This window comes from Onychostruthus taczanowskii, unplaced genomic scaffold (genome assembly GCF_017590055.1).
Source record: "Onychostruthus taczanowskii isolate IOZ18803 unplaced genomic scaffold, ASM1759005v1 scaffold17, whole genome shotgun sequence".
Taxonomy (NCBI): domain Eukaryota; kingdom Metazoa; phylum Chordata; class Aves; order Passeriformes; family Passeridae; genus Onychostruthus; species Onychostruthus taczanowskii.
Window position 1 is genome coordinate 13,492,177 of NW_024498906.1, and position 25,976 is coordinate 13,518,152.

Genomic DNA, 25,976 nt, shown 5'->3' on the forward strand with positions numbered 1-25,976 from the left:
TCAGGGAATTTGCTATGCTGGGATCTACTTGACAAAAAGTAACTTGAAAATGCAGCATGTGTTTTGCAGTTCTCTGACATTTTAGATTTTACATCTTAGATCTTTTTTTCATTAAAATAAATCCATCTACTTCCAAGCACTAGGTGTCCCATGAGCATCTGAGTCAGGACCTGGGTGCTCCAAAGTAACTGTTAAAGGACTTTAGGCTGATGAGAATGTTCACTGTTTGAGACACACAAGTCTAGAGCTGAGCAATTTCCATTTACTGCATTCCCTGGATACAGCTACAGCTGAGGCCAGATGACCTTACAATGTATGGAAATTTTAGAATGAGTCCCTTAATATTTAATTGGAAAAAAATTAAAAACTGTATTCACATAATTTTTAGTGGAAAAAATAACACAGAATTCATCAAGTCAGTTAATTTACTGAACTTGTTCTCTTGTCACTTTTATAAATCTTATTACAAATAAAAAAACTGGCATGTATATTCATATATTCACGAGTGACCAATAAAGTGGATAAATAAGAAAGGAAAATCCATTGACTAATTTCCTTGAAAACATACTGTATAACTCACATGAGAATTTACAAATTAAACATTATTCAAGTAACCTCATTGAGAGGACTGTGGGCATTTTTATCTGTACCATAAAAGGTCTTGATCCAGTTTTTCAAAAGCATTTAGGGGATCAAAAAATACATTTCTACATCTCATAGTATTTTCAAGGCATTAAAAAAGGTTAGGGACAAAACCTCCCCTGAATTTGGAATTTTAGTGCTCCAGAAATAGATCAGTGCATGGCATCCTACTGAGGCAACCTGAAGTGATTATAATAGTTACAGTTAAAATAAAGTGATTATGGAATGTCACGTGTCTGGGTCTGTGTATGATTAAAAGTTTCTTAAACTTTCAGCATCAGGAATTGAATTTGCCATGCTTTGGTCTAGGAACAAAGGTAAGACATTTTTGTTCTTTATTTTTGAACAAAAATAAAGAACAAAAATGCTTTTGAAGGAGGAGGTATATGTGGAATATATATATATACTGAAAAAAACATTCTTAGTGGGATCTAAGCAATATAATACAGTTCCAGAAGAGTCTCTCCTTCTTTCCCCATTTTCGTAGAATATCAGAATGGTTTGGGTTGGAAGGGATCTCAAAGCCCACCCAGTGCCACCCCTGCCATGGCAGGGACACCTTCCACTGTGCCAGGCTGCTCCAGCCCCAGTGTCCAACCTGGCCTTGGGCACTGCCAGGGATCCAGGGGCAGCCCCAGCTGCTCTGGAAATTCCATCCCAGCCCCTGCCCACCCTGCCAGGGAACAATTCCTCATTCCCAAGATCCCATCCAGCCCTGTCCTCTGGCACTGGCAGCCATTCCCTGTGTGCTGTCCCTGCATGCCCTGGAAATTGTCTCTCTCCAGGTTTCCTGGGGCTCCTTCAGGCCCTGCAAGGCCACCCTGAGCTCAGCCCAAAGCTTCTCCTGTGCAGCTGAACAATCCCAGCTGTGCCAGCCTTTCCTGCCAGCAGAGCTGCTCCATCCCTCTGCTCATCCTGGAGCCTCCTCTGGGCTCTCTGCAGCAGCTCCAGCTCCTCCCTGTGCTGGGACACTCCAGGGCTGAGTTTTCAGTCTCTGCATGCCTGTGTGCAATATTTGCCTGTGACAAACAAACATTTCCTGGAAGTGGGAATGGAAGATGCTTTCACTCCTTACCATCCTCTTTAGTGCGGGTGAAAATCTGCTCACTCCTCACTCCATCCCCAGCTCGGGTAAAAGCCAGCACCTGGATGCTGTAGTTGGTGTATTTTTCCAGGCCATCCAGTTCCAGGGAAGGCTGGGTAGTAGTGACATTCTTTATCTCTCCCAGCTCTAAAACAAAATAAAATAAAATTAAAATAAAATAAAATAAAATAAAATTAAATAAAATAAAATAAAATAAAATGGAAGTGGAGTTATTGCCAAGTTCACTCTTCTCCCAGGTGTTGATACCTGCTGTGGAAATCTCGGGTGTCCCAGACAAGGAACGTTTCATTATTACAGAATAGCAATGCATTTTAATGAATTACAATTAATTCATTTATGTCCTGACCTGTTTCCACTTGAAGCAGACCCGTTTTTCATTTTCAAACTCTTTTTTTTTAAACCTTTTTTTTTTTTTTAAACTATGATGAAGAGAATTGAAGAGATTCTACAAGTAATGAGATTTTTCATAAAGAACAGATAACAAGAAGAGATTATTGTGAAACATCCCCTAAAGAAAAAAAATGAGAATGTCGGTTATCTTCATAAAGATTTTCTGGTTATGAGAAAGACCATTTCTCATAAGGAAAATGAAGAAAATGTCCCCTTTATTTTAAAATATGCAGCAAGTGCTGCTGCAAAGCACTTGATAGCAGCAATAGTGGCTAACAATAGATTTAAACACAGTAAAATCAGATTTACTAGCAGAAAGATGATGCACTTCATATTAATCTTTTTTTTTTTTTTGCAGCAAGTAAGAAGTACAACCCATATGGCAAAAAAAAAGAGAAAAGCTTTAAACATATTTAGGGCATCAAATAAAGTTGAATAAATAAAGAAAATCCAGTTTTAAGCATGGCAGGAACATCATCTTTTTTCATCATGTTGTGAGACATCACATAGGAGCTTAGATGTGATAACATCCACACAGGATCTGATCCAAAACTACAGGCATCACTGTAAACATTTAATTTTATGCCCTACATGTTTACATTTTTTCTGTATGCTTCTCATACATTTTTCATCTTTATTTTTAAGGGAATTGGTGGTTGATTTCCAAATATTTTTGAGTCTACCATTACCAGCAGGGACAACGGGCCTCTGGGTCACATTTCCACTCTAAATTCCCTTTTCCACATTAACAGAGGCCAGGATTTGCACAATTGCAGGTTACAGTGAACTGTGGTTCTGCTGGATGAAGGCAAAAGAAGGGAGACAGTTGTGAAAAATCCACAGGGCAAGTAAAAATAAAGTCATGTGCATCTCAAACCTACTAATTTGTTTAATTTACAAGAAAGGGCCACACATGGAATTATCATCATGCAATACATTGCAGATTAGTAAAGCATCACAATTCTCCTTTGATCCTTTCACTCAGTCTCTGCTCTGGAGCCTATTTCCCCAGGAATTATGCTAAGAGTACAAAACACAACAGAAAAAGCTGGCATGGAAATAACAAGCTTTTCCCAGAGACATTTCCTTCTTTTGCCCTCAGCAAAGAAAAAAATCCTTCTTTTTTCCTCAGGAGAGGAAATGCATCCTATGAAAAAATAAGTGATAGCATATCAAGTAGGCAAAGAGATAACCAGCCAAATTATAGAGAAAATCAGGTTTGGGCTGGTTTGTTCTAGATTCAGGTCACCATTCTTTAAAAAAAACCCAACATTCAGGACTTGGTAACTGAGGTGCAATTTGCTCAGGTCATGTTGGGTACCATGGGAGGCCTGGGGAATTTTGCAAACCCATGGTGGGAGTCTTCCCTGAGATTCCTCCAGGCAGCTTTCCTGCTCTGTTCAGCCTCTAGGAAAAACTGCTCCCTCACAGGTAGACAAAGTTTCCTCTAAACCAAAAAGAAAAGGGAGTCAAATGCCTTCACACCAGAGAGAAAATTATATAAAGGCCACATACAGCTTTTTACTTGGTAACAGGTTGGTGTTTCTCACCTCCATCCAAGAGGTTGGCCCAGTAGATAACCCTGAATCCCTGCAGGATCCCGTTCAGGGTTTCCTTTGCCAGCGTTGACCAGGTAATGGAGATGGTTTCTGGGGACGTGGCAGTGGCTTGAACATTCCCTGGAGGGCAACTGGGCACTGGAATAAGATATTCACCATTTTAACACAATGAAAACAACTCAATATTCTTCTTTCAGCTACCCTTTATTTTTCCCTCTAGCCCACCACACAATATTTAATTACCATTACACATTTTAACAATGCAAATCCTTTATTCTTGCTGCAATCCACATGTTTCTGCAAGTGCAGCTGTTTTCCCTGGAATGACTTTTGATGTACTGTTTCCTTAGCTGCTGACTCTTCTTTTAATAGGCTTTTTGTTGCTTCTTTTGAAATATAAGTGTGTTCTGACACTGCAATATGTAGAACATTCTGTAAGCAATTTAAACATATTTTTAAAGTTTGCAGCCAAATTTGCACCTTTGTGAACAATTCTGATGTCCCTTTAATTTGGTGGAGGGAGAAAAAAGTGGGCACATCTTTAAAAAACACAGGAAAAAAAGGTCAAAATATATTTTTCCTGATATTTAAAAAAACTGGGAAAAATCAAACAAATTGTTGGCCATTTAGTGTCAAAGCAATACAGCAGTATCAGTAACTGGCACTGCTTTTAAAGTTCATGGCATATTTAATTCTAAGAGGGACCCAAAATTGAGTGACAACCAAAAAATTTCCAAGAAAAGCAAGCATGCTGGATTCTGAAGGAGACAAAAAATCCCATTTATTATAATATAAAATATGTCTGTGTGAGCATGCTGCCTTTTGAGGTCTTGCAGCAAGCTAAGCCTAGAAACATTTAGAGTAAAAAAAAAAAACTATCAGTCTTTCATGAACAGCCTGCCCCAAAATCTGTGGCTCTTGAGGATTTTAGATGTGTGATATTGCATTTTGTCCATGCAGAAGTCAGATTCCAAGCTGGCACTGGTTTCAGGACACTGATGATGATTTACAGTAGGTGAAAATATTACTTGCATAGCCTTTAGGATTATTATTTGCTGTTATACTCCTAAAATACTGAACTCTTTGTTCTGGATATGGGATCATTCTCTTTTTCCACTAGAGGACTCCCTCTCATTGTTTTGTACTTTTGATTCAGTTAAAAAAAATAAAAAAATCTATACTGTTCCTTGGATTAGACAGGGTGAATTTTGCCTGAAACAGCAACGATTTTTCTGTCATTAGATATCCTTGAAAAAAACCACATCTTTCTTAAGATTTACAAGACAGTGTAGTACAAGAGCTCTGGTTATACAGCAGATTCATTTGAAAACAGTAGTAATCCAACAAAAAATACAACATTGCTTCACCTGTTAAGAGTTTCACTTCTCAAAACTATGATGAGATCACTCTGGAGTAATGATGAGATCAAAACAGTTGCAAATATGTCAACACCAGAGAATTTGGCTTCTTAATGAAATTTTTGGTCTCAGTCAACATCATTCACAGCAGGATATATCACATTAGTAGAGTTATTTTTATTTACCTGGTAAAATAAATTCACCCTTGCAATGAAAATCAGACAAGCTCATTGAGCAGGCACCTTTCTACCAAAAGACTGGTCTTTTATCATCCCTACTTTCATCATCACTTATCAAACAAGAAATGCAACAAGATAAAGACATAAAATAATAATAATAATAACATTAATAACATATCCCATGAGAGCTGTTTGCCAAGGACCCACCGTCCTCAAGAGTAGTGGTGATGATTTCCTGAGAAGAAGGTCCAATCCCAGCCCGGTTACAGGCCTGTACCACCATGCCATACTGGGTGAATTTTTTCAGGTTATTCAGTGTATAAACCTCACTGTCCCCGGTGGTGTCGATGCTGATGATGTTGAACTGGAAATTTCCCCCCGCGCTGTACTCCCGATATCCTATCTGGTACCCACGGATAATTCCATTCTGCAAGTGCTTCTTTGGAGCCTGAACAGAAAATGGAAAGTTCCACATTAAATGCACACATACAAAGTCAAGTTGCTTCCCCTAAAATTATTGAAAACAAAAAAAAGTTTAACTTTTGTTTTTTACAACTGAATGCAAGTCAATTTCTAGGCAACAATTCAGAAACGTGAAACAGCAACTTTTTACAACCATATAAATTTCACACAAAGACTAGGTTGGAAGAGACCTTCAAAATCATCAAGTCCAAAAGGTGTGACTTTTTCAAATCTGTGCTGAAAGGCCGTTGAATGGTTCATGCACAGAAAAATCCAATACAGAGACACTTTTGAGTGTGAATCTATGATGTTTTGTTCTCTTTTCAGGTGAATCAATCCAAGCTGAGTTGATAAGGGTATATTTGCATTCCAGGCCACTATTCACTACTAATTATTTTTGCCAGCAGCCCCCACCATTCACTGAACCTTTAGGAAGGCATTTATTGATCTGTGCAAGGCAGTCACAGGAGTTTATTCAGTCCCGTGCATTAGGAAAATTTTATGCTGTGCTTTGAAATATGCTTCTGTTAATTCAGTATGTAGTGTGGAAAGATGATTAGATAATGAGTGCTGAAGGCAACAATGATTTGGAAAGCAGGGATTTGCATACTGAATAGCTGCAATGTATCTGGCATTCAGGGATATGGACAGCACAAAATGGTTGGCCATAATTATGTGTCACATTTCTCAGTGCAAGATCCCCTGCTCCTGACTAGTGGAAATTATTTGTGTGCTCTGCAATATATAATGTGGTCTAGTGCAAAGCAGAGATTTTCAGCTCAGGGAAAAAGCCTGTTATTGACAGCAATACCCACAAAAATTATATTTAAATAGTATTGGACTAATTTACATATCTGATAATATTCCTGCCTGATTTTTTATCTATATGAAGCATAATTAGTATATATATTTTAGTATATATATTTTAGTATATATATATTTATATGCATCTTAAGGCACAGTTTGTAATCCAGGAGCAAAAAAATCTCTTTGCAATCCTCCAAACCTCTTTCAAACTCCCAAGAGATGCCTACAAGCTCATCTGTCCCACTGCTCCACAGAAAAGGTCTTTGTGATGCACTTTATCAGCAACGGTTGGACTGGCAGAGGCAGCAACTTCTGTTGCTTCTATATCCCATTAAATGTCCTGAGGAACAGATTCTCAAGAAAAACACTCATTTCTGCCACAGGACCTGCCTGTTTTGGGGAGTTTATAGTGCACTGGGGATGATAAAACCAGGGTGAGCTTTGCCTTTCATCCACTACCATCAAAACCATTGCTCGGCAGCCCACTCCCAAATTTACAATGTGTGTCACTGTGTGGAACTGACTGATTGAATAATCTCTTCATATGTTTTTTTTTTCTCCCTCTTGCCTGAGAAACAGACACAGAACTTGAAGTGATGACATAATTTCAATTCCCACTGTATCACTCTGATCAGATGTAGCTGATCAAATTAGCAAATTCAGATCTTGAGATCCTTGCACATCACACAGCAGGGGTAAGGATGGTGTTTTGGGAATCTAAGAGTATAATTGTGTCCTGTTTGAATATTTCTCTGGGTTTTTTGGTCAAAAACTCCCAAAAACTTGCTTTAGAAACATACAGGTAATTTTATTATCAGAGCCCTTTCTAAGTGTGTTACCTATTCTGGATAATTCCATGGCTTTGTGATCTTTGAATGTTTGCAGAAGGAGGAACCTTTAAGCTGGGAGGGAAATTAAGGTCAGATTTTTGTTGTTTGAGTTCAGATAAATTCATGGAAACACTGAATGGTTTGGGTTAAAAGGGATCTCAAAGCCCCACCCAGTGCCACCCCTGCCATGGCAGGGACACCTTCCACTGTGCCAGGCTGCTCCAGCCCCAGTGTCCAGCCTGCCCTTGGGCACTGCCAGGGATCCAGGGGCAGCCACAGCTGCTCTGGGAATTCTATCCCAGCCCCTGCCCACCCTGCCAGGGAACAATTCCTCATTCCCAAGATCCCATCCAGCCCTGCCCTCTGGCACTGGGAGCCATTCCCTGTGTGCTGTCCCTGCATCCCCTGGAAATTGTCTCTCTCCAGGTTTCCTGGGGCTCCTTCAGGCCCTGCAAGGCCACCCTGAGCTCAGCCCAAAGCTTCTCCTGTGCAGCTGAACAATCCCAGCTGTGCCAGCCTTTCCTGCCAGCAGAGCTGCTCCATCCCTCTGCTCATCCTGATTGACAACAGTTTGACTTCCACACAAACAGGGTGAACAAAGCAGCCACAGCAGCCTCTTCACTGGGAATTCTACAATTATACTTTCTCATTTTGAATTGGAATAAAATGACAAACTTTGAAATTTTCATGAACTTCTTCATAATTGTTTTCAGTCAAGGGATTTTTTTCTTTAAATAAAATATTAACTTTCAGGTTTTTTTTCCCCACCATTGGAAACATTATACAATATAAAACAAACTCCAAGTCACTTCAGGGAAAAACATTGAAATGTTCTGCTTCACAAAAATTCCAATGTTCTTTGTGACTGTGACCTGAAAACTTCATTTTGAGTTGACTTTTTGCACACATGACTCGTTTGATAAATATTCCTTCTAGTGTATAGACACATTTTTGGTAGAAAATTGAGTGAAAAACCTTAGTGTTCCTGGGGAAAAAATATTGTGAACCCAGTCAGTAGCCATAGAACATTATGGAAAAGTAAGTTTCAGTCCATACACTTTCTGCTTTCCTCACAGAATTCAATATTTTAAGGCAGAGTATCAATGACTTTCGTAAAGTATGACATTCTATACTTTTGTGTGTGTGTAAATAGGAATAAAAAGGAAAATTTAGTTCCCCATGACTAAATTTAATGGGTTCATTTACGTAAGCTAAAGTACTACGTGAAAAAATAAGAATATTTTCATGCTCTTTTCTAAATGAGTATTTCTGTTTAATTCCCATTATCTCAGCACCACTTTAAACAACCAAAAAGTGGTAAATTTTATTTACCAGCTCAGTCTGAAACCCAAAGTCTTATGTGGACACAGAGATATTGGATTAAACAAACCACAGACCAATACAACTTTGCTTGACTGGGATTTTCTAAGAGTGGACTAAGACAAAACTTTAAATGAAGATTTACAGCTGAAACAAGCTGCAGAAATGGGATTTAATATATGATGAAAGATAATCCATGTGGTATTCCCTGCTCCTTTTGCTGTTATTGACACTGTGTTTTAATAAAGCTTGCCAGCTTTAAATATAACCATGGTTTTCACCACAGTCCTGTTTGTTCAACGTCATCATAGCCTTTCATGGCTAAAGCTCTACATGCCTCCAAAATAAAAACTACCAAGGTCAGGTTCTTTTCTTGTTTTTTGGCTTCCATGACAACATAGGATGGATCTCTTATTTATTCTTAATTACAATTTATTAGACACTCAATGAGTGCCTTCTGCACAGCATTGTAGGGACCTACCCAAAAGTTAGGATTCAACATGGAACCAAACTGGATTATTTCAGTGGGACCATCTTAAAGTTACTTTTTGAGTAATGAACCAAAACTGCTCTGACCTGGAGAAAACTGAAATAAGTCAAGGCAAGTAAGTGGCTCGCTCCTGGTTTGGGACTTCTTAATAGGGAAGAGAAGATTTTTTAATCAGCTTAGAAACTGTCATTCAGGAAATAACTACCTTAATAAAGACAGGACTACATATGCTCTAACCCTGCCCAGTGACTTCACCTTAAGCTCATTCCAAATTGTGAAAATCCATCCCTCCCTTCAGCTCATGAGACCAGGCTAATGAAGTATGTATTAAATATATAACTCATTTCTGTGAATATCTTGTTCTATTAGATACTGAACTTTGCTTGACAAGAATTCTCCAATCAAATCCCAAACACGATCTTGGGAACACAACCCCAGCCCCTCATTTGATATCCTTCAATATCAGGCAACACCCAGAGCCCAGGACACACTCAGTTGTACTTGAAGTGTCCTTGAAGTACAAACTGAACTATATTTTAGGCAATTATTGAAATGTAGGGGTGGGAATTGTGTTTGTCCTGTAGCTGCCTGTTCACATCTGCATATATAAAATTTAATAGCAGAACTTCACAAACAGCAGCTAAGAATTCCATAAGGGGCCAGTGGTGCCCATCTTCCCCTCCAGCTTTTAAAAACATCCCCCAAAGTGAACTTGCTGAAAAAGTAAACAAAGCCTTTCAATCTGCCTACCCATAAATCCATAAAAACAAATTCAGGCATAGAAGCTTGAAGATTATAGTTGACTTCATCAGATAGTCACAGTTCTTAAGTGGTTTTAAAAAGAAAAAAACTATTAAGAATTTATTTCAGTTCTTGTGAATCACTGTACACCCTTGCATGGCTTCAAAAACCACTTCCTTTGCTCTACTGACTTTGTGTTGGATTTGAATCCATATCTTCTCTAAGTTCATTGTTGTGTTTCACTCCAGGTAAATCTGTGACCACACAGCTTTTGGTTTTGGATATCATTTGGTGAAAAGCAACACTGACATAAATTTAAGATGTGGACAAGATTCAATCATCAGCATTGCAGATTCAGAAGAGGTTCTGAACCTGCCTTTTAACTAACTGGCTTAAACCTACAATATATTCATTATTGTGCAATAAATAACCAATCATCCATAATTATTTGGGTAACAAGCAGATCCTCACTGCCCCTGACTTTCTGAATATTCCATATAATAGGACAAAAGCCACATCACCCACATCTGCAGAAGTAACTAACATCCATATAAAAATTAATCATTATTATTATTATGCCACTTCAGCTCTTAACATTACATATTAAAGAATTGTAAATATATGGAATTAGCAACAAAATACACAAGCAGTATATATCACAATACCATTTAACACATGGTTTAAGTACCTCTGGTGTCATACTAAAGCATTTAAAACTTTCTGTCATTGTCAGAATACTGGGAAAAACCTAGAAAAATGGTTTCTGGGGAAGTTTTGCCCAGAACCACAGTGAAATTTTGTGAGTGTTCATTTCCTCATGTGGCCTTATCTCTGAAATCAGAAAAAAGAAGGGAATGCAAGCAGCTGCTACTTTTACTCTCCAATGGAAAGCTTTCTTTGCATGATGCTCCCTTCAGTGGCAAATATTTGAAGATTTGTTGGCAAAGGCATCTGCAATGTCTCTCCTAAATAAAATAACCAAGGCACAATTGTTATACTACTCCCTTGAAAGCATCCAAATACTGACAGAGCCTATCCTGTCTGTGGATGTGTGAGTATTTACCTTCCAGGTGACTCTGATGCTCTGTGAAGATATAGGCTCAAGCTGCACATCCTGAGGTGGACCATCAGGAGCTGGAAAGAGAAGGAAAATGCATCAAAAGTGGCCCTCACAGCCCAAGGAATTCAGCATTTCACACAAAATGTGAAAAACCTTTACACCCCAGCATCACAGAGGTTGAAGTCAGTGCCACATGGAAAACTTCACCAAACAAAAGCAGGGCCAGGAATCTTCTGCATTCAGGTGTCATCTCTGGCCAACGACAAAATACACCATATGCCAAAACATACCAAGCTGGTAAATGAAATGAACAGAATAAAATGAATAATAGTGGTTTTCTTGGCTAGAGATACGCCCACAGTGATGTCTCTGCATTTCTGGAGATAGGCAGGAGGAATTTTCAGCAGTCACAACCCTGTGGGTGATAGAAAAGCAGCAGAGTTCATCTAAAGCAGATGAGCCAGAAGCTCCTAATCCTGCTTTCAACTTGTTGCAAATTTTCCAGTGGGACCCCCTTTGTTCACTGGAAACTGAACACATTCAGTCCAATATCAGATATTTTACACAAAATCCTTCACACTTTACACTATCCCCCTCCCCAGTAAGAGTTCCAGCCTGGAAATCAGACAAAAAAATAACTTGTAGGTGGGAAAATCTTCTTTCAATTCCTGCTTGAGCCAGAGAAACTTTCATGGACCATCAACAAGGTGCCAAAGGTGTGCAGGAGGCTTTAAATGTGAATGAAAAAAGAAGGAACCTCCTCATCAGCTGGGCAGCTACAAAGCAGATCAGGATCAGCTGGGATTGAACAGAGAGATGTGCAGTAAATTGCTTGCTCAGCAAGGTAAATCACTGCAAAGGAAAGATCTGAGGAGAGGGATGGAGCCACCTCGAGCTGCTGCAGAGGGTTCCCTTGATGCAGAATACGGCCTCAGTAAAAGGTATTAAATTAGGTTTAATAGCAGGACAAAGGAAGGAAAGCAATGGAAAGGGTGAGATGGGGCTGTTAGAGGTGGAGCAGCAATAAATGACAGCAGTGGTGAAAGGAAGCAGAACATTTTGCTTGAACTGATGAAAGCAGAGACACAGAATACAGCCTATAATATGTTTAAGTTATTAAATATGCCCTATTCTCTTCCATTCCTGACTGTCCTTCGTATGAGAAATTCCCAAAGCTTGAAAGAAATTTATTTTCATTCTTCTTGCATTAATATAAAGGAAGGAGAAGAGGAAAAAGTCCACTGGCAAAAAATGAGATCTCTATGAATTTTTTGAAGCCTGACCTTGATTTTGTCTTTCTGTTGACAAAAATGAATGCCACTCCTCTGGGGTACATTATAATGTAGTGGAATTTGAGCCAAACATTTGATCCTAAAAATGGGTTTTAAAATCTGCCCCCAAAAATCCTGACTTTTTCTCAAAAGACCCCAATTTTTATTTTTTTTTCACAGACTTGAATAGCTAAGTGCTCCCAGCACACCATAGGGAGATGTTAAATAAGAAGTAATTTGTTTTACGTACTTAATGTCATACAGAGTTTGTGGCAAGGACATAAAACCCAGCTATCCCCATTTCCTCTATTGATTTCAGTATTAGGCAATGGCCATAATGCTCTTTTTATTTTCTGACAGGCATTGGAGCAAGTGTGTATTGGTATCTATTTTCCAACACATGAGCTAATTGGGGTTGTATGGAAAGAAAGATGTGGTATGCAAGCTTTGAAATTGTTCCATCCTTACGTATCCTTTGGCCACAGAGACCTTTTACAGGTTTCTTTTTAATAGAGATATTTCTTTGCAATATGTGATACAGAATCTGCCCCCCTTTCCAAGTTGCTTGGTTTTTATCTTGTATTTCTTGGACCTTTGTTTTGCTCCCTACTCATTAGCCTCTCTCTCATCCCCTGCACCCATGCTGTTCCCCAATGCCTGCTGTAAAAGCAGGGAACAGAAGTAAACAGTGATCAAAAAAAAAGATGTTCCTATACTTCGTGCATCCCCTGAAATAAAAACCCAGGAGAAAAACATCACAAACTCTGCCTAAGCCTGACCTCCTCCCTCCCAGTCCTTCCCTAGGTAGATCAGTGACTTTTGAATACAGTTCCACACTGATGGTCTTTTTCTACCAACTAACCGCTCCTCAAAAGACAGCGACAAAAGGATCATTTATTCTGAAACCTGGTTACAAAGAGCTGAATAAAATGTGATGTTAAGGTTCCACCCTGCTCATGGGGAAGCTGGTTTTTTATTCCAAGGGCAGCTGCTGATCCTGACAACTTAATTACTAGTCAGGAAAAACTTGGCAAGTAAAAACCATTCCAAGTATGGGTGAAAAAGCGAGCACAAGAGAGCTGATCCAAGGCTCAGCCCTCTATTTTGCACAAGGAAGGATGGGCATTTGGGGTTAGAGATGCCTCTGGCTGGAAGAATGGATAGTCTGTTTTCTCTAGTGATTTCACATTTTCTTTGCACAAAGGAAGAGAAAATTTTTGATCAAAAAAAAGTATTTTTCAATCAAACTGTTCACTGTTTAGAGCATGCTTTCCTTCTGCTGGAATGATAAAAGAAATGCAACTTATGTTGTCTCCAGCTTATTCTGCTTTCCACTGTGAGCCCTTGTGTGCTGTTCCTAGTCAGAAAGTCCCTCAGAACCAAAACCATGTTGTCCTGACAGGGATTGTGTTTTTATTGTAGCAAATTCCCAGGGAAATTAAATGGGAATTACACAGTTGTGTTCATAGGACCTGAACTAAAAATCAGTCTCTGGGTATTCAAATCCAAGACCAACATGAATCTTAAAAGAGAAAGGGAATTTTCACTGCCAGGACACTGTCACCATGTTGTCATCTCTAAATCCCCAAAGAAGGAAGCAGTGCTGACTTAACAAAAGGTAAAGGAAGGCAGAAATTCCATGTACGTGACAGTGGCTTCAGTCACCAAAGGGAAAATGCCCACACAGTACTCCTGGTGCTGATGCAGGAGAATAAAAGGTTAAAGGTAAAAATAAAGGTCAGATTTGATAACCTTGGAGGTGTTTTCCAACTTAAGTGATTCTGTGATTCTGTAATACAACAGAACAATATCAGGGGAACGACATTAACAAGCGACAGCCAAGAGATTTAAATAGAGGCCAAAAAAATAAATAGTGGGAGGGTTGAGTGAGTGAATATTCAAATGATCATGTTGAGTAAGGGAATATTCAAATGAAGAGCTGATTCATGTGGATCAACATTCTCAAAAGGAAGAAATTTAAATTAGTTACCTACATTCATATCTAAACATGTACGGAAAGCCTCAATACCACCACTAAAAACAGGATGTTGCTGATTGAGTTGCCTCACTGTAGACACAGGTATCTTATTCCCAACAAGGAAAATTTGGAGCACAATGTCTTCTTTGGCCACTAGATGCCACTGAACAGCTTTAATTAGCGCCCTGCACAATGAAGTTGCAAAAGTCACGCTGTTCCATGGGAATAACTCACTATTCCTTTTGATATAGCCGCAGTCACATAAGCAGCGTTTCATGCAATGATTCCTGACATCAAAGAGAGATAATTCCCACAGAATTTCGAGGCTGCAAAGCCAGGTCATACCTGCTTCATCAGTGGTGATGGTGAGCTCGTTGCTGGCCTCGCTCTTGCCGATGCGGTTCTTGGCGTACATGCGGATGTTGTACGTGGAGGACGGGTGCAGGTCGATGATGGTGGCTTGGTTTAGCTGAGGGGAAACATCTCTGGTTCTCTGGACAGAGTCCCAAGAGTCTGTTTGATAAGAAATATCAGTAGAAATAGACAAATCAGTGGTGGTGTTAATGTGGGTGATACAAGCATGAAGTTAAATTGTTTCATGCCACTGCTGTGTTAATACAGAAAACACATTTTGATCCAAGCAAATCCAGCGATCCCTCCCCTTCCTTGACAGCACTCCTGACTGCTCCAAGAGTTCTGCTGAGAACAATGAGATCTTAGCTCTGGGGTCATCAGCAAATCCATAGAAATAGCTAGTCTTTGACGAGGTGCTGAGAGCAGCAAAAATTGCCCAGTTTTGTGAGTGTGATTTCTTACCTTTGGGGCATTGGAACAACTGCACAAAAATGGGAGTTGCTGCCTCAAAAGGACCTTCACTCAGTGAGAGAGTTGCTTGTGCTCAGGGGGACAATGGTTAATCACCAACCATTAACAGGTAATTGAAGAACAACTCTCAACAATGAAGCTAACTTAACAGCAACTGGTCCAACTTGTTTTAACTCTGCAACCTTAAAAAACTAGATAACTTTTTATTCATAACACCGCAGGGATGTGTCGGGAGCAGCACAGAGCTGCTGCTGCCTCGGCTGGGGCTGCAGCAGGGGAACCCCTCCTGCCTAGCACAAGGCTGCTGCAGGCAGGCAAGGCTGCGGAGGAACAGCTCCAGCGTGGCTCCAGGGAGAGAACTCTGAGAGGTTTTTCAGAAGTAATTCTTCCCTGTGAGGGACGGGAGGCTCTGGCACAGGTTGCCCTGAGAAGCTGTGGCCACCCCATCCCTGAAAGTGTCCAGGACAGGTTGGACACTGGGGCTTGGAACAGCCTGGAATAGTGGAAGGTGTCCCTGCCCATGTGTCACGATCCAGTGAGAGATGCCTCTGCCCAGATTAAGGGACATTTTAATGCTAAAAATCACTAGAATGTCTTTTACTTTGGTAACTGAGTGTGTCACAGCTTCCTCTATGGGATACTTTCAGGAAAGGAATTTCAAAAGAGACCTCTCCTGCGGGGCTGGGGCTGAGCACTCCCTGCTCCCAGGGGACTCAGGGCCACTGCCTATGGAAATCCATCTGCACCGCTGAGAGACAGCAAATGAAATCTGGGCACTCTGTTCTTGTGCCTTACAAACTTTATTAAAAAATACACAAATTCTTCAATAATTGGAACAGTTCTCTTTTTCTTACTCCTATTACTCTCCTTCTTTTATGTATTTTAAAATTATTCTTGTCTTCTCTGTCTTTTTAGTCTTCCTCTTTGTGGTCTTATCTTCATCTGCTTTGTCATCATTGTCTCTGTCTTCATCATCTTCATCTTCTTTGTCTTGGAGCGGTGGATGCCAAGAGTCTGTGCCAGGAGCCTCTGCTTTGTGCCCAAGAAATGGTTGCTGTCCCTTCCAGGCCCGGGGCCGGGTGTGTGTGGGGCGGGGAAGGCGGGAGCTTTGGGCTCTTTGGCTGGGCATTTTCCAAGCCTCACTGCCCAGGCCTTCGTGGCTCTGCCTGCTTCACTTTTGCTCGGCTTGCTTGGCTTGGTTGGCCCATCCAAAAGCTTTTTCCTTCCCTGGCTTGGAAGAGCTGCAGCAGCAATCTTTCAGCCCCTGGAGCTGAAGCCAACAGCTGCTGCTCCCACACCAGAGCAGCGGCACCGGCGGCAGCGGGGCCGTCCCGTTCCAGCCCCAAGCCTTGGGGAGCCGAGGTGGGCAGAGGAAGCACAGCCAGAGACTCCAGCCCGGCTGCTTTGTCTGCCCTGGACAGGAGGTGGAGCCCAGAGAGCCGCCAGGGCTCTGTGCCTCCTGCTGCACAGAACTCCTCTGTGGATGTTCCACTTCCCTCAGCTTGAAAGCCAGTGCCATGTCACACCCCAAGTCAGGAAGGGGAATTTCTTCAATGTTTGCCCCATTCTCCAGGAATTTTGGCTCATTTTGGAGTATCCTCTCTTAAATTTGTCTCAAAAATTAAGACAATCATCTTCTTCTTTATTATCTTTTTCAACTTTGTCTTCATTGTCTTGTCTCCATCATCATCTTCATTTTCACTTGTCTTCTTCATCTTCTTCATCTTGTCTTCTTCATCTTTGTCTTCTTCATATTCTTTGTCATCTCCTTCCTCATCTCCTTCATCTTCTTTGTCTTCATCTTCTTCATCTTTTTCTCATCTGTTTCACTCCTCCAGCCATGGACTCATGCAGGGACAACGGAACAGCCCTTGCAGTGCCCGCTTGAAGCGGGAGGGACATTTCGTAAGGGGAGCCAGCTGCCCATGGCAGGACTGGGCTCCCAGATGGACAGGCCAGGGGCTGTGTGGGGCAGGCACCCAGCTCTCTCTCGCTGCCTCTGGCTTCTTGAAGGGAAGAGAAGCCCCATGTCCCACAGGGACTTGGTCTTTCAGGGGCATGAGCAAGGCACGGAGCGGCCCTGGGCTGTGCAGCTCTGGTTCCTGCTCCTCAACCCAGGCCTCACAAGGGATGGACACTGGGAGCCCATCTGCCGCAAAAACTGTCCATTTTTGCTTTTGGTCTTCTTCTGGGGGCAGCTCTAGGATGCTCACCTCATCCCACTCTTCCTCCTCTGGGAAGAAGGAGGGCTTAGTCCAGATGCCATGGTCACTCTTATCTTCACAATTCTCCTGCACAAGCTCCTTACGGCTATGATCTTCTGAACTGGAGTGTCCTGAGAGTCTGCTGCCACTCCCTCTTGTTATGTCTTGGCCAATGCAGGTTTCCCTTTGGGAAAGGTCTTGGCCAATGTATTCTTCCCCGTCAGAATGTTCTGCACAGCTGATGATCTCTCCTCCAATCAGCCCTTGCCCAGGATATTCTTCCCAGTCTGAGAGGTCTTGCTCAGGGAAGCATTCTTCCCAGTCACAGTCTTCATGGTGACTTGTGACTTCTCCCTGGGGCACATCTGCCTCTGTGCGCGCTTCCCAGTCACAGAGCTCTTCCTGGGACACCTCCTGCTCAGGGCACTCTTCCCCCTGGGACACATCTGCCTCTGTGCATGCATCCCAGTCAGAGAGCTCTTCCTGGGACACCTCCTGCTCAGGGCACTCTTCCCCCTGGGACACATCTGCCTCTGTGCATGCATCCCAGTCAGAGAGCTCTTCCTGGGACACCTCCTGCTCAGGGCACTCTTCCCCCTGGGACACATCTGCCTCTGTGCATGCATCCCAGTCAGAGAGCTCTTCCTGGGACACCTCCTGCTCAGGGCCTTCCTTATTTTCCCACTGGGAAAGCTCTGGCTCAAAGTCATCTTCCCAGTCTTTGTCCTCCCCAGCCAACGTCCCCTCCTCACTCTCTTGCACTGCCCACACTGATGTTGATGCTGCCCCCTCCTGCTGCTGCTTGCTGGGGGCCTGGGCTCTCAGCTGGGCACGGCAGGGGCTGGGGGGGCTGTGTGGGGCAGGCACTGGCCCTTGGCTACATGGCTCCTGTGCTGGGTGCTCAACAGAAGCCTCACAAAGGGCAAGCTCTGGGATCCCTTCTCCCAAGGAAATTCTCATTGTGTGTCCTGTGACAGACACCTGGGACAGCTCTGCATTTCTCATCAGGAAAGGCTCCAGATCATCCAGGAATTGCCACCATTTCATTTCCTCATCAGAGCCATCCACCCTCTCCCCCACTGCCTGTGCTGCTGACCCCACTGCTGCCTCCTCCAGCTGCTCCCTGGGGGTGTGGACTCCCAGCTGGGCAGGCCAGGGGCTAGGGGGGCTGTGCGGGGCCGGCACTGAGCTCCCTTCCCTTTTGGCTGTGACTACTGATTCCACTTCTACAGCCAACCACTGCTGAAGGGCATAGACTTCTTTCTGCTGCTGCTTCAGTGCCCGGATCTCGTGCAGCACCTGGCTCAGGACCTCCCTGTTCATGTCCTGCTCCGTGGGATTCTGTGGGGCAGGAGAGGTGCTCTGCAGGGCAGGAACTGAGCTCTCTTCCCTTTTGGCTGCGACTACTGCTTCATTTACAGCCAACCCCTGTTGAAGGGCAGCCAGCTGCTGCTTCAGTGAATGGATTTCCTGCAGCACCTGGCTCAGGGTCTCCTTGTTGTTTTGGTCCGCGGGACTCGGTGGGGCAGGAGATGGGCAGGGCAGGGCAGGCACTGCCTCTGCTGCCACTGCTGCACCCACAGGGCTGGGAGAGCTGGGCTGTGTTTCTTCTACAGCCACCTGTTGCAGGAGGGCATACTCTTCCTCCAGCTTCTCCATCAGTTGGTACATGTCTGTCAGTCCCTGGATCAGGATCTCCTCGGTGATGTTCCCATCCTGGCATAGTGAAGCCAGACTACTGGTCAGGGTGTCAGAGGGGACACCGGATGAGCTCTGTGTCCCTGGTGATGGCAGTTCCTCACTGACTAGAGGAGCTGCTGCCTTTACCTCCTCAGGAGTGAGAGGCTTGGGCAGCTCCTCCTTCTCATCAGCTCCAGCCAGGGCAGCAGCCGTTGGCTTGGCCTCTGTGGGACTGCCTGGGACAGGGAAGGTGCTGGACAGGGCAGGCGCAGCCTCTGCTGCCACACCCATGCCTATGGGGCTGGGAGAGCTGGGCTGTGTTTCTTCTTCTACAACCATCTGTTGTTGGAGGGCATACTCTTCCTCCAGCTTCTCCATCAGTTTGTAGATGTCCGTCAGTCCCTGGATCAGGATCTCCTCATTGATGTTCTCATCCTGGAATAGTGAAGCATGGCTACTGGTCAGGGTGTCAAAGAGGACACTGGATGAGCTCTGTGATGGCAGTTCCTCACTGAAGAGAGGAGCTGCTGCCTTTACCTCCTCCAGAGCGAGAGTCTCGGGCGGCTCTTCCTTCTCATCAGCTCCAACTGGGGCAGAAGCTGCCAGCTTGGCCTCTGTGGGACTCTGTGGGGCAGGAGAGGTGCAGGGCAGGGCAGGCGCTGCCTCTGCTGCCACTGCTGTGGCCTCGGGGCTGGGAGAGCTGCGTTCCTACCTGGTGATAGGGCTGGGGATCCTCCTCACTCAGTGGTTGCAAGGATCTGTCCCAGATCTTGGAGCTGATATCTTTTTTCCATTGGCATAGCTCCTGACTGCTCACATGCGCCTCCTGTTGGGACAGCTTTCGGTCGCTAACATCTGGCCATGGGCACAGCTCTTGGGCTCTAGCATCTAGTCCTTGGAACAGCTCCTTGTCACTGCTGTCTCTCACTTGATACAATTCTGATTCTCTGCTGTTTTTCCACTGGGACTTGTGGGAGCACACATCTTGTTCCCATGGTGAGAATTGTTCATACCTCTCACCTTCCCTCTGGGAAAGCTCTGGGACACTGTCCCATGGAGAGATGTGGCAGTGCACCTCACACAGTGCACTGCCACCTCTCACCTTCCCTCTGATCTGTGTCTTGCATGTTGTCCCATTGGGAATCCTCTGAGACACATCTCTCTGTAAGCACAGCTCATGGCATCTCTTGTCTTCTTCCCATCCCAACTCCTGCTGCTCACTCCCATCTATTTCCCATTGGCTTATCTCTTGGGCTGTGACATGTTCTTCCCATTTACACACCTCTTGGTATATCTCACCGTCTTCTTCCCACTGGCACGGCTCCTGGACTATGCCAGTTTCTCTCCGTTCATAGAGTTCTTCACGTGTCTCATTGCTGTACTGGGAAACCTCTCAAACTCACACACATACCTGGCATTGGTACAGCTCCTGACTCCTCCTGGCTCCCCGATGAAAAATTTCTTGGACTCTCAGCACTTGCTGTTGGACCCTCTCTCTCACTATCACCTTTTCCCAGTGGGAAAGCTCCTCTTCACTGTCACCTTCCCACCAGGAAAGCTCGCGGTCCATTTTGGCAGAGGGCCGCTCCTCCTCCTCAGTCTCTGTCAGTGGCAGGACTGACCTGACCACTGCCCCTGACCACTGCCCACTGGGGGCCTCCAGCCAGCTGAGCACGGCGCCACGGGCACAGAGGCCGGGCCGGGGCTCGCTCCCTGCTGCCCGCAGGGCGCTGCCGAGGGCTCCCCGCCCGCCGGGGCCGGGGCCGGGCGCTGAGGGAGCGGCGCTTCCATCGCTGCCGCCCCGGTGAACTCGGCTTCCGTTGGCTTTGTCCCAGCTGGGGCATGAGGAGAGCGCGGAAAGGACTTGTGTTTGTCGGGAAAAATCTCGTGTTTCTCGGGAAGGTCATCCCCTCCCTCACGCAACCGGCAGGTTTCAGCTGTTCCGGCGCTGCCACCCGGTGGCCGTCGCTGGTACCGCAGCAGCCCCGCGCCCGGCCGGAACCCCGCGGATCCCGGGAAAGATTTTGGCAGTCCCCAACTCTGCGAAAGCATCGGGGACCCGGGTGTGCCCCGCTCGCAGAGCACAAGAAACAGCATTAAACAGAACTGTTCAAAGTTTGTCCGTACAACTGCCCTAACGACATAAAAAAATTAAAATTATGGGGAGAGAGGCACAAATGAGGACCCACAGTCCCGTTCCTGTTTCCAGAGCTCTTTGCTCCGATGGAAAGGTCTGGAGGCTGCACAGGACGGATCTCCACGAAGGGCCAGATCTGAGCGCCACAGGTACATGTCTGTACAGACAGGTGATGCCTCTATGTACCAAAACATCCTGAAACACCAAGTTCCTGGTATTCATGGCGCTCTGGGATGGCAAATGGACCCCACAGGACAGGCAACTCCACGCTCCTTCCATGGCGTAACTGATTCCATTGGGGTAATTAGTGTATCTGCTGTGTCTGATGGGGTAGACATCAGCAGTGCTGAGCTAACTTTGGACTTGATGATCTTAAAGGACTTTTCCAAACTAATTTCTATGATTTTATGATGGGATATATGAGGGCTGCTGAATACAGTCCATGCATTCTTTGTGGTCACCTGCACCTTCTCTGAAACAGAAGGTGCAAGTTTTCCTGCTTGAGAAGCCTCGATGGTGCATCTGATCTAAATTCATTCCTGAGTCCTCAGGAAAGGCAACAGAGGGGGAAATTCTCACAAAACACAGTTGTGCAGTTTACAGCTTCACTTTGGTCTTGGTAGAGTGTTCCTTGAATATATAATCTAAATTTTATTCCAAAAATGAGAAGTTTTCTTAATTCTTCCTCTTTGTTCTAAATTGCCCCAACTACCCCATGCAAGTTCTCCATTAACCATCTTTGTTATTTCATCTTCTCGGTGATTTAATTAATGACAAAATTTGTATGCAAGAATTTTCAAAGACCTGATCTGAGTTTCTCCAAACATTCAGCCTCGGACTTTAGAAACTGACATTTCTGTTTTGTTGTTTGCAGTAAGAAGAAGATAATCTGCTCTCGTTAGGACATGACCTGCAGGATTTGTTTTCAGATACAAAGAAATATTTTCTTTGACACCAATTCTACTGCCCACTTCTTTTCATTTTTTTTTTAAACCTTTATCAATATATTGAGTCCTGATATTTCCATCCAACCTGATGACGCTTCTTTTGCTGTCTTGCTCTTGATTTATCATTCCATATTAGAGAGAAATAATTTTTCAATGCAAGTTCACGGTGACCGCCCACTTAATCTTTGTCTGCATTCTGCATTATCACTTGAAAACATCAAACTAGATCTAAGAAGGATGCTTTAGAGCTCTGAAATCCCTGTTTGTCACTGCGTCAATGGAATGGAAGCACCTCAGTCATCCTAAATGGGGTTGTGCTGAGTTACACCATTCTCAAATATTTATTCTTGTGTTTGAGAAATACAAGAGATGTTTTAGTGCGAGAAAGAAGTCAGTCAGGCAAGAATGACTTTCAAAAGCTTTTCTGGAGTGGATGGGTGGTTGGAAAGAAAGGAAAACAATCAAAAAGAAAACAGAGCCCAGAAACTTTCAGGTGTGCATATTCCTTGAAGGCATCCTTGCCCAATGCACATCTCCAAACCTGCAATTCCTGACTTCAGCCTCAGTGGAGAATTTCCAGTCCTCATCTTTCAGGCACATTATCAATGTCTCCTGTACATTATTGATTTAATTTATAAATCCAGGGCTAAAATGATTACTTGAAAATATTTTTTCCACTAATGAAAACATCACAAAATTTTTGCCTGAGTAAATATAGCATGAAGTGGCAAAAGGGAAAAGCAGCAATTGCAAAATTTACTGTCTTCACCGCAAAGCAAACAAGAAGGACAACAAATGAAGATAAATCTTCGTGTGGGAGATTAAACAAACCACGATGAAAAATTCCATCAGGCAGTTTCAATTTGTGAATTACCTTTTGCAGCACAAACTTGGTGGGGAATGAGCAGCAACGGGGATGGCTGGGGTTGTTCCTTACCTGACTTGTTCTTGCACTCGATGTCGTAGCCGGTGATGGGGCTGTTGCCATCGAAGCCCATGGTCCACCTGAGCGCGATGCTCCGAGCTCTCACCTCCCGGATCTCTATCTCGGGGGGGTCGGGGGGTTCTGGGCAAACACACACACACAGCTCTGCTCAGAACACACCCTGTCCTCTTCACAGGGCCACGCCAACCAGCGTGGCACTGGCTCAGCCTTCCTGGCATTCCTCTGGGCACTCATGGGGACCCTGATCCTGTCAGTCACCTGCTGGAAGTATCAGCACTTTCCAACTTGGAGTTACCGGTGTAATCTTGAATACTGGCTCCTCTTTAACCTTCTTGGTTGCATTTCCTTAAAATCACTCCAGCCTGGACTTTCATCCCAGGAAAGATATTTTACCTTGAACACCACATTTTTCTGATACTACTATCAGTGATTTTAATCAAAAAGTGATTGTAGAAATATGAGTACTAAACTCAAAAGTGCTAAATTTGGTGGAGAGAGAGAGTAAAATTTCTCTTTGAGTGTGTTTAAAAGTCTTACTTTAATAGCAGAATAATTTGTCTGATTTTGTAACTCTGAAAGCTCTTTCTGCCTTTAAAGTTGATGTTGTAAATAACCAGCACCTAGGCCCATTCTAATGTCCCTTTAAGTTGTCATGGCAGCTTAGATGAGCTGTGGTGGAACTGGGAACCTGTCCCCATACTCCACCTGAATTTTTCAACAGGGCTGCCTTAGGCATCCTCTGGAATCTGCTGCTACTTGGAATCAAGGGCAGGGAGAGAGAAATCTGCAAGATGTAGGAATTTGTTGTGAGCAGGTTCAGAGAGGCACAGGAGGAACCAGCACCACATGGGAACGAGCAGTGGCCAGGGGCTGAGTCCTGCCTGTGCCCTGCATATCAGATATTGTCACCTCTTCAGGACTTGCTGTTTGTGCCCTGTGGGAGGGGAACCCCAGACCCAGGCAACATAAATTCCTAGAATTTGGATTGTGCAAACTGCTCACAATTTATTTTGATTGATTAAACTTGAAATATTTTGCTTAAAGTTCCACAGTAGGTTTAACACTTCTCAAGAGATGAAGTGAGATCACTTTTGCTTTATTTCAGACCTGGGTTTGAAGCATATTTGTTCTTTAAAAATGCAACCTGCTCTTCCTCAATCCTCCATATCTACAGTCCTTACTGAAGATATTAGTTTTAAGTATCTTTGGCAATTGTCAAGTACTTTATTTAAGAAAAAAAGTTCTAAATAATTTGTACAGATCTAGAAGGACTCAAGCTTATCTTTTATTTTGATGTAAGTTATGATGCTGAAAATGAAAGACTGAGAACCTTAATGCAGCTCCTAATTTGTTTGACAATGAGGAACACGTTTAATTAAGAATCAAAACCTCCCTCCCCCAAGCAGATTTCTACACTTCCTGTCCTACAATAGCTGTGGGTTATTCCCTTGTGTTGTCCTCTCCCTACCTTGCACAGTGAGCTGAATTATTCCACGATCCTCCCCGTAAGAATTGATGGCATGGCAGGAAAAGAAGCCAGAATCTTCACGCACAGTTGGCAGAATCTATAGGAGGTTGGAAAAGAGGTGATGGATTGAACAGCACGCAGAGAAAATAAACCAACAGCTTGTCTTTGAGGCGCAAGAAAAATCGCTCAGACTGTTCTCCTTGACAGCAATAAATAGATATGGCAGGTTACACACATACAATTGCATAGGAAAGCTTCCAAAATACTGAAATTATCAAAGCCAGCAGCACCTGGGCTGAGGACACAGGCTACCAGCTTGACACGTGTAGTCAGGAGCTGGAGCTCCACCTATTCCTGCAGCTTCTCCTTAGGAGCCTTGTTTCCAGTTCCTCACAAGTTTGCCAAGCATTTAACTGTTGGCTGAAATTTGCCATACAAAATGGTGCCTCCTGCTGCCTCCAAATTTTTCTGGCTATTTCTGAAAACAACTCAAGTGGCTGAAGTCTGTGTAGAGGAAATAAATGTTCAAACACTGGTGGTGAGCCCTGTAGTGTTTAGCATGGTGCCTCATAATAAAGTTTTGTGTGGTCTTTCTTTTCAATTTGTTGTTTAACAGCAAGGAAATTTATATATAATATTTACAAACGTGATCATAATGATATTTTTCTACAGGACCACTGCTTCATTCAAGGTACAAGAAAGAAAGAATTTTTTTAAAACGAGCAGATATTTGAAATAGCATTTCCTTCTCACTGTTCAGTGTGCTGCTCTGCAATTTATTTACTGTGTCCTGTTCAAACTGTGCCCTGAAAACAGACATTCATTTTCTCACAGCATTTTCCTCTGAATTCACCCATTGCAGAAACAGGAGAGAATTTATTTTCATCAGCCCTGACACCATGAAGAGCATTGCCACCATTTCATGTAGGGAATTAAGGAAGCAGATGTATGATAACGTTTGTGGCTGCTTGACAAGTTGCCACATATTAACTGAGCCGTGGAAACTCCACGTGCTCTTTATTCCTTGGCAAAACCCAGGTGATGTGAGCACAACTCCCAGTCCTCACTGGTTAAGATAAATGAATTAATTTCCCACTTGCTGCAAGGAAATTGGAGAGTTATCATCTGAGATGTGGCAACATGTTCACTTTCACGTGTGGCTGAGCTGAAAAACAAAAATTTCCAGAGCCCAATTTGAGACGTAGGGCCTTCCAGCCCCTCCCTCAGAGTCCTGAGCAATAAATAGCCTTTCATGTGTTCATAACAGCTTCCACTGAGTTCAGCTGCAGCCAGGAGGGCTTAGTACTTCTGCAAATCAGACCCCAAGGGCTCAAGGCGAGTGCCCAGAAAACAAAGAACACACAATTATTGGCCACCTGTGAAAAGTCTGGTCTCAAAGATCAGCTTTGCACCACACAGTGCTGTTCATTACTCAAGCCTAATTCAGCCCCAGCGAAAATCCAAGTCCTGTCTCACTGAGGCAGGGGTCCTGCAGAAAAAATAAAAGCTGAGTACACAACTAAAGATTACATCATCATGCAAAAGCACTGAGCTCAACGCTTCAGAGCCAGCCTTTA

General features: G+C 43.6%; 1 protein-coding gene across 2 annotated transcripts in view; it reads right to left on the reverse strand.

Annotated features, from left to right (window-relative positions):
• The window catches only part of DSCAM (DS cell adhesion molecule), a 381,330-nt gene that overhangs the window by 82,253 nt on the left and 273,101 nt on the right, over positions 1 to 25,976 (reverse strand). For both annotated transcript variants that reach the window (XM_041399843.1, XM_041399844.1), the window contains exons 12-18: positions 24,400 to 24,496; positions 22,923 to 23,051; positions 14,538 to 14,705; positions 10,947 to 11,017; positions 5,441 to 5,681; positions 3,688 to 3,834; positions 1,718 to 1,873 (exon numbers count right to left, since the gene is read on the reverse strand). In XM_041399843.1, coding sequence (XP_041255777.1) covers positions 1,718 to 1,873; positions 3,688 to 3,834; positions 5,441 to 5,681; positions 10,947 to 11,017; positions 14,538 to 14,705; positions 22,923 to 23,051; positions 24,400 to 24,496 — 1,009 coding nt within the window. The remainder of the gene's footprint in view (positions 1 to 1,717; positions 1,874 to 3,687; positions 3,835 to 5,440; positions 5,682 to 10,946; positions 11,018 to 14,537; positions 14,706 to 22,922; positions 23,052 to 24,399; positions 24,497 to 25,976) is intronic.